The sequence below is a fragment of the Nuphar pumila genome, chromosome 13, assembly GCF_984573655.1.
Source record: "Nuphar pumila chromosome 13, dmNupPumi1.hap1.1, whole genome shotgun sequence".
Lineage (NCBI taxonomy): Eukaryota > Viridiplantae > Streptophyta > Magnoliopsida > Nymphaeales > Nymphaeaceae > Nuphar > Nuphar pumila.
This window is the reverse complement of record NC_143261.1, coordinates 99,241,529-99,251,015: the sequence shown is the minus strand read 5'-3', so window position 1 is coordinate 99,251,015 and position 9,487 is coordinate 99,241,529. Positions and strand designations below refer to the sequence as shown.

Below are 9,487 nucleotides of genomic sequence, written 5' to 3'. Positions count from 1 at the left end.
AGCCACATATATATATATATATATATATATATATATATATATATATATATATATAGAGAGAGAGAGAGAGAGAGAGAGAGAGAGAGAGAGAGAGAGACTCCTGTAAGGTGAGGTGGGAACGATCAATGGATTCAAAAGTACTGCAATTGAATGACCCCTATTTCATCCATTCTAACGGCCTTCATTATTCGGATTCTCGTGCTCAGCGCTCTCGTCGTTTTCAGGCATGGTGCCAACTGTTCGACGAAATGCCGCAGAGAAAATCCTCGAGATCTCCTCAACTTCTTGGCTCTGTACCACCATCTGGGGAAAGTTCTCTTAAACTGTCCCAAAAGAACCCAGTTCGTTGGAATTCAAGCTGCAGCTCCTACCTCGACCGTGGCTTCCCACAATTAGCTCTCCAAGCTTTCATGGCAATGCTTGTAAATGGCCCAAATCCAACTCACGTCACTTATACTCTTGCCTTGAAGGCGTGTACGCAGCTCCAGTTCTTCAAAACCGGCCAACAAATCCATTCTCATATCATTCGCAGCGGTGTGATCCATGATGCGTTTCTACTGAGTGCTCTGCTCGAATTCTACTGCAAGTCCAGTGATGTAGCAGATGCCCGCAGAGTATTTGATCGTGTGCTCTGCTGGAATCCTGTCATTTGGAACGTAATGATCACCGGGTACATTCGGGACGGACAATTAGAAGAAGCCTTTGATCTTTTCACGGCAATGCTAGAGCAGAGCCAAGAGCCACTCAGTAACCACATGTTCTCAAACATGATCAAAGCATGTTCCAAACTCGAGTCCCGCAAACATGGGGAGGCAATCCATTCACAACTCATAAAAGCAGGCCTTCAGTGTGATCCTTACATAGTGGCTTCCCTAATAGACCTCTATGCCAAGAATGGTGGCATAGAGAAAGCAGCACTCTTGCTGGATTCCATGCATACTGTTGATACCATAGCATGGACTGCCATGCTGAATGGGCTGAGTAAGAATCGCATGTATGAAGCATCCATGAGGTTTTTCTTGAGATTTAAGAGGAGGGGTATTGAATTCAATGGTTTCACTCTCTCATGTGTGCTTGGTGCATGCTCTAGGCTGGCATGCCTAAGGTTTGGTGAGCAAATCCACGCTGAGGTGGTGAAGTGTGGGTTTGATTGGGATGTCTCAGTTGGCAACTCCTTGATAAATATGTATGCAAAATGTGGGTGCATTAGGGATTCTGAGCGAGTGTTCAAGGAGATGGGGGCCAAGAATATAGTGAGCTGGAATTCCATGTTGGTTGGTTATGGGCAACATGGCATGGGAAGGGAGGCATTGGGTTTGTTTGAAGAAATGAGGATGGGAGAAGGGGTGGGATGGAATAATGTTACTATGCTGGGAGTGTTGAGCGCTGCTAGTCATGTTGGTTTAGTAAAAGAAGTGTGTGAATTATTTGGGAAACTGGATGGCAATGTCACTAGTGAACATTGTGCTAGCTTAGTGGATGCGTTGGCCCGGGCCGGCCATGTTCATGAGGCAGTTGGGTTGATAGAGCACGGTGGTGGCCGAGAAGCCGATATGTGGCGATCAGTGTTAGTAGGATGCAGTGTTCATGGTGATCTAATAACCGGTGAAATGGCCGCGAGAAAGGCGATTGAGTTGGATCCAGAGGATGGTGGTGCCTACTTGACATTGGCAAGGTTGTATGGTAGGTATGGTAGGTTAGGGGATGCAGCAAGAGTGTTGAGGTTGATGAGGGAGAATGTTGGTGGGAATAAGGAGGTTGGTTGGAGCTTCATTGAGACACAGGATGAGGTTCGTTTGTTTGTGGCAGGGGATAGGTCCAACGCTGGCATGGAGAGAGTGTATGAAGTACTAGAAGGGCTAAACAAAGCTCTCTCTCTTCCATGCTTAGCATGATGCCAGATGCAGCAAGCTGTAGTGCAAGCCCCTGCCAGATCTTGCAGAAATCGTTTTCTGCTGAAATATTGGCTGATCTCGTTAATACCATACACTCTAGAGTAGAGAAACCACCCATTCTCTTTGTTCTGAATTTTTTGTGGATCCAGGCCCTGTACATACGATATACATGGTTTATTTTGTAATACATGATCTGGATTTGTATTTCCAAGCAGATCTTTTAGGAGTTTCAAAATTCAGGAGTCTACGATGCACCAAATTTCTTTTTTTTTAGACAATCTAAGGAAGAAAAAATCCCGTCACCAACTGCACATTGACTGGCCTCCGGTTGGTAAAACCCTTGAAGACCCCCTCGCCACCGTGGAGTTGATACGTCAGAAGTTGTAAATACAAAATTAAGATTGGTAAAATGTGTGTGTGGTGAAAAGAAAACCAGGAAAATTCATTTTACTCAAAGAATCAGGCAGTAAGGAAATAACAGAGGAAACAGTCCATGTATTCTACATTCATCATGCTTACGTGGCCGTGTAACTTGCTGACGTGGCCCTCGTTTACTGGCTAACGTCTGGCAACAAGGAAATCACGCATTTTGCTCTCTGGCCAGGTGGTTCATCGTCAGCGGTTGTGGGCTGCGCTGAAAAAGTTGCTACGGCTGATGAATCAGCAGACGCAGGCTGGCTTGTTCCTGCTTACAAGGCTCTGTCGGACCCGCTTCAGCCGATGTGGCAGCATATGGTTGGCCACTGACGTGTGCCGCAGCACCCAGAAGCGATTCGCTTGGTTGGCTGACGATACGGGGCAAGATATCGTCAAGATTCGGGTTCTCTTGGAACGGAAAGCCGGTACGGGACGTTGAGGGGAGAGGGAAACTGTCCATTGACTCCTCGACATGACCCGGGACCTTGCTGAGCAGCGGGAAAGGGAAGCCGCCCCTGCTAGACTCATCGTCGGTACCTTCTTGCACAGGCCCGTGTCCGATTCCAGTTTCGGAGCCAACACCGGTTCGATTCATCTTGATATCGTTCTTAGCACGAGCTTCATGTTGGCCTCGTTGATGTCCTTGCAAGCCACAGCCGGTGAGGTTTGAATCCGAGACGTTCTTGGTACGTTCATCTTGACACGGCTCGACCTCTCCACTGGCTCTGATCATCATTCCGCCGCCAATTCGAGCCGCTTCGGCACCGGAACTTTCTTCTTGTCGAGAGGAGGAAGGTTCGCCATTTCTTGCAGGTGAATCAGTTCCTACTTTCCTGATCTTCCTGTGTTGCTCCTGCATCTCGGTTCTCTCTTGCTGGTTCCCGTACCGGTCTCGGGGCCGAGCCACGGGCGTGGGCGGAGCCTGCTGATCGTGGCCGTCGAAGGAGTCCCTATGAACGACTGTGGTCAGGTGGCGTCGCACGGCGTAGCATGAGACCCAGAGGACGAGGAGTGCGATGGTGGCGAGGCCGGACCAGAGGAAGAGGTAATGGTGATGGTTCGGCGGGTTCGGGTCGATGATGTCGACATCGGGAATCCGCAGGGTGAAGTTGTTGAAGGCGATCCAGGGGGTGATGAGGGAGATGGCGAGGAGGAAGGAGACGATGCGCAAAAGGCAGAGGACCTCAGGGTGGCGTCGGATGTGCAACAAGTCGGTGACCATGGTCCTCATTGCATGGCATTCGTCTTCTTCATCATCCATAGTCTTCTCCCAGAACTCAACAACAACCAAGAAATCACGAGAGAGAGAGAGAGAGAGAGAGAGAGAGAGAGAGAGAGGTTGGCGATATAGAATCATCCTTGCATGAGCAAATCTCGGTTTGTCGATCGATCGGATTACGGATCTCAACGGGTTGGGCTGTGTACCCAAACCCGGATATCGGGTATGGACATAATAAACAAGGGATTCGGAATGATATTCGGGTTGATTTGAACCTGACCCAAGTAGCATATGGATAGGGTTTGAGCTATGAGTTTGGAAAAACTGAAATAGGTAAACCAGCAAAATATGTAAAATAATAAGAGAGTTTTTTATAGGTTTTTTTTTTGCAAATCTAACCCTGCAGATGCATTCGACGTTGTCCATTTGCTTGGAATCGGCTATATATTGGATCATCATAATCGGATCAAGAAATAAGATTTTGTATGCTTGAATATTTATGAAAATTATGAATCGTTGATTTTCAAGCTTTAAAAGATTCTTCTTACACATCTTAATCGGATGATCTAAGAGCCTTTCTATAAAACCAAATCTGATGAAATTAAAAAAAAAAAATCTATGAAAATCTCAGTAGTTTACATATTCCAGTTATTCATGACTTTGTTGGATATTAGTAGTCCTGTCCCAGCTGACCCGAGTGTTTCTTGTTAATATTTTAATGTGAAAAATATACTTTCAGTACAGCTCCAAATTTTGTGGGTTGGCTTGGGGACTGTTTTTTCTGGACCCAATATAACCTCAACGTGCATGTTATTTGGGCAGTTTGGATGCACTCTGATGGGTCAAATGCCCGACCCGTTCACAAGCCTTGGTTGGACCGTGGCATTGCTCCACCAACTTTGGGTCAGCAAGAAATGGGCTGGTCTGGGATGTGTACGGACCGAGCTGAGCTGGTACCTGTGCTGATAATTGATCGAGCATGGGCTCACTCAATCCTACTTTGAAAGTTAATGTGAGTATGGTTCATGCTAAACACAACTGGATCAGATAAGTTTGTGCCCACGTTGAAACAGAACAGCCTAAGTTACACAGTTTTTGCATAAAATCAATGTAATGCTGATTGGATGTGCATGTTGAACTTGTGTAAGTAAAATAACCAAGTATTCAAATTGGCAATCTGATGAAACCTTGTATTTTCTATGACTCTGCACTTGTGAAGCAGTGAACTTTCCTGAATATGTTAGGGCTGCACATGGAGTCGAGCTAGCTTGGGTTGAGCTCAGGATCAGCCCGTTTAAGCATGGTTCGAACTCGTCCAAGAAAATAAATGAGCGGAGCTTCAGCAAGGGTTCAGGATTGATATATATAAACAAACTGAGTTTGATAGGTAATCGAACACAAATAAGCTCAATAAGTCCGACTAGGCTTTGTTCACATGCCAACATTTCATTAGGGTAAAGATTGGACGAAACAGTAGAACATAATAGGCAAAACACATGTTATATCTGTTAAAATATTAATTGTACTACGTTCAGCGTTTGTTTTGACTGAATAAGAATTGTTCCACATGTCCAGCATTTGAATTTTACGCTTTGCGGACAACTTGAACACATATAGATAAGTGGTAGAATAACTTCATTTTGGATCATGAGACTTGATCCACCCAACTATATGATTGTTTTAGCATATTTATTATGGATTTTAGCTCTGGATATAAATCTCGGATTGCATCTAAAAACTAAAAAATATTTAAAATTTGAGTAATTTAAGAAAAATAAGAATTGTTTTTTTATATATAAATGATTTAATCAATGTCATATTGAATCTAACTATGAAAGTTTATCAAAAAATTATGGATTTTAGCCGTAAATATGGATCTCAAACTGGATTCAAGTACCAAAAATGTTTAAGTTTTAGGTAATTTGAGAAAAAATAAGAATTCATATTTTTATATAAAAATAATAAATAAATCATAAAACCCTAAAATGCAAGAAAAAATAATAAATAAAACTAAAAACCTTAAACTACAAGAAAAAAAGAAACCATAAACAAACCATAAAACTAAATATAAAACCCTAATTCAAACTTTAATCAAAGAAGATCAAAGAAAAACAACCCTAATCAAATACAATAAAAGCCTTAATCAAATTAAGTATAATAAACCCTAATAATTTTTTTTTGATTCAAAACCCTAATAAAAGAAAATCAAAGAAAAAATCTCTAATTAAATTAAATAACAAAAATTATAATTAAAGATAATTGATTCAAAGCCCTAATAAAAGAAAATCAAAGTAAAAAACCCTAATATAATTAAATAACAAAAGCCCCAATTAAAGATATTTGTGAATCATATGCTATAACAAGTATTTGATGTAGTGAGCAAGCCTATAACCTGTGCTAAATCCTACCAATGCAATCAATTGAATAATTCTACATGAGGTGGAGATTACTTCCACAACTCACTTCACAATTAAGACAGGTTTCTGGATTGTGTAAGCACAAAGTTCTCCAAAATTGGATAACAAAAAGTGAATTCGCCAATACCTATTTTCCGCATACAGTTCTTGGTTTACTCGGACCAGACCCAAACCAAACCCTATGGGGTTCTGGTATGGTGATAAATAAGAAGACCTAATTAAGACCCGGGTCCAAACTTGAAGGTCCGATTAATACATAGACCCGGGTATACTTTGTGAAATTTTATATTAGATCCAGACTCGACCCGAGTTTTTATTAGGACCCACAATTTTTCAGTGTGAAAATGATAAAAAATATGGTTGTACCGAGTTTGGTTCATGTAGTTCTTATTGGATCCAGATATGGTTTTTCTTATGGTGGACTTGATTAAAACTCTGGTCTTAACAGGATACCATACCCAAAAATCTGGTCCAAGTCTGGTTCCACCTGGTTTTGAACCAAACTCGACCCGTTGACACTCCTATTGTCACGACAATGTTCGTAAATAGCAGAGCCAGTGTGGCTAGGTCTCGGATCTTGGGGGTGATTTCCTCGTGTAAATATATAAAAAAAAATTAAGATATTTGATTCAAAGTCAAAATCAATAAAAATCAAAGAAAAAACTCTAATTAGTGAAAAGAACCCTATTAAAAAATCAAAGAAAAAAAAATCCCTAATCGAAGAAGAAAGAAGAAAGAAGAAAGAAGAAGAGAGAGGGCCAGGGACCCCCCTTCACCTGAGTGAGATTCTTTTTTTTTAAGAGGTGTCCCATGTTCCATCGTAACATTGGGGAACAATGTTTCACCATTACACAGATGTGTACAATGTGCATCAGCGTTTCATCACTACGTCGTCTCGTGCAATATGCGATAAAATACCGCCCTTAGGCTACTACCCTCCTAGAGATGCCTCCCACTTCTTACAATTGGGCACCTATGGTGATGATCTGGTTTCACTCATCATCATCCCTTATAATCATACCCCCTCTAGAATCTGATTGATGTAGGTTGTTTTGTTTAGATCTGATCCCACAGATTGATCAATTTGAGAGGAGTTGATGTTTGGATTGTATCTTTTTCGTGAAAAAAAGAGCAAGGAGTCGACATTTGGATGGTATCTTTCCATGAAAAATGTGATTTTTTAAATTATATATTAATGATGAGAAACCCTTGCCGAAGCGAAGAAAAATACCGGGTGAAACCCGATGACCACTCTGCCTTATGTGACCTACTTCTAAAAGATATGGAAATTTTAAATTATAATTTATTTAATTATATATATATTTCAGTCCTTGATTTTTGAATTGCCACAAGTTGGGTATGGGTGATTCAAATGCTAATCTTCACCAAGTGAATGATGTGGATGACATCTACAAATTTGATCAAACAGACACATCAATGAGATCCAGATGATGATAGGGACGACTCGGAACAGACATGATTGTTTGATTTCTTTGGTCTTTTACTAATGATAATATTAGGGCTGCAAATGGATCCGATGTGGCCGGACATTCGATTTGAGTCTGACACATTATTTTTGGATATGGATCAGTGGCGGAGCTAGGAACCTAAACTAGGGTGGGCACAAACACATGGTAAGAAACCAAGTCAAAACCCTAAATCCTAATAAACATCATTCATAAATAAGCAAATTGAAAAAAAAAAACCTAGAATTCTAACCAAAACCAAGCTTGCATTCATGGAATCTTGTTTAATGTTGATTGAAAAAGAAGATTGACAAAAATACCTACTTAAATATTCATGTCATATGCAAAACCAAAATAACACAAAAATACAACCGATAACCAAAATCAAGCATTCATTAATGAAATCATGTTTAATGATAATTGAAAAGAGAAAAGAACACGAAAAACTCAAAAACCATAATTAAACATTTACATCATTTGAAAATATCCAAATAAACACCCTAATTCCTAAAAAATTAATAGATTTATGCTCATTGAAAAAAAATCTAATATTCCAACCAAAATAAAGTATTCATTTAATGGCTAATGCTTATTAAAAAAAACAGAAAAAACTTTAAAACCTAAATTAAATATTTATGCTATTTAAAAATAAACTAAATAAAAAACCTAAACCCTAACAAACATCATGCATTATGCTGATTCAAAACTGGCCCAGGTTCTATAGGGAAAATGTTAGATGCACTCCTAGCTGCATTAGTAGCAACAACAACGACAATTCCAATATTTTCCTTCTGCAGAGCTAGAGCAACATTCTCTCCATCTCCACTCATTCCACATTTATGTTTCCTTTCTTGCAGTTTCCTCACGATTTCATACTTGTGCTCTATCGGGTTCTTAAATCGGTATCATGTCACAAGAGGCACATTTCATAGGAACCCTTAAAGTCCTTTTTCTATTTTTAGGATAAGTTTTATCACAACCATTACAAGGAAACCATAACCCTAACAAATTAACTTAAGTTGTTGATTCTGCAACTGCGATAAGAATTGATCTATGCAGAATGAGAAAAGGAAAACCCTAGAAGAACCAAAATTAGGCATCAACAACAAGAAATTTTGAAAATCAGATGGAAAAAAAGGGGTTTCATTGAGAATGGATAGCGAGAAAATAATGGACTTTCTGCATAATCATGCCCTCTGAGAGAGAGAGAGAGAGAGAGAGAGAGAGAGAGAGAGAGAGAGAAGAGTTGGGGAAACAGTGTAAAAGAAGTCAGGTAGTCTGGTCAGGGTGGGCACTACTCGCCATGAACCCCCCACATCGGGGAATTTTTCAGGTCAGGGTGGGCACGTGCCTACCTACCCTGGCCACTATGTGTCTCCGCCACTAATTCTGCCCCTGGCTCCGCCACTGATATGGATGCTTTAAGTAAAATCCATATGGGTATCTTGATCAGATTCGAATCTTTTCAATCTTTTTTTTTTTCATATTCGGATCAGCATTTTAAGTTGGATTTGGAGTTGATCTGAATCAAAATCTGATCCGATTGCAAATTTTTTTCATGTAAATATCTTTTTTCTTGTTCACTTTTTTCTATGTATTTTTTATTTAGATTCAACCTCACCTCTTTGGATCTATTCCTGATATGGATCTAATGCTTGAAATTAGGATCTAGAATGATCCATCTCAAATCCGACCATTTGCACCCCTAGATAATAGGTATTACCTCCACAGATTGAGGGTGGCTGCAGCAAAAACGTCATTTCGTATCATATTGCTGTGTCGGCCATCCTGCACGCACACATACACACACGACCAGATGTTTGGGTGCAAACTAGGGGTGTCAATGAGCCAGGTTTAACTGGACCCAACCCGAACCAAACCCTATAGGGTCTGGGTATGGTGATAAATAATAAGACCCGAGTAATACATGGACCTGAGTATAGTTTATGAAATATAATGAGTTTAGATTAAGACCCACAAATTTTCAATATAAAAAAGATAAAAAATATGGTTTTACTGGGTCTGGGCCATGAGTTCTTATCGGGTCCATGTATGTTTTTTCTTATAGTGGAC

At 40.4% G+C, this 9,487-nt stretch overlaps 1 protein-coding gene across 1 annotated transcript; it reads left to right on the top strand.

Moving 5' to 3' along the window:
* The first annotated feature begins 248 nt into the window (after positions 1-248).
* LOC149819418 (pentatricopeptide repeat-containing protein At4g33170-like) lies at positions 249-1,895 on the top strand. The gene has a single exon (XM_089986406.1). It carries the CDS (start codon positions 249-251, stop codon positions 1,893-1,895), a length of 1,647 nt encoding a protein of 548 aa, XP_089842532.1.
* The last annotated feature ends 7,592 nt before the right edge of the window (positions 1,896-9,487 follow it).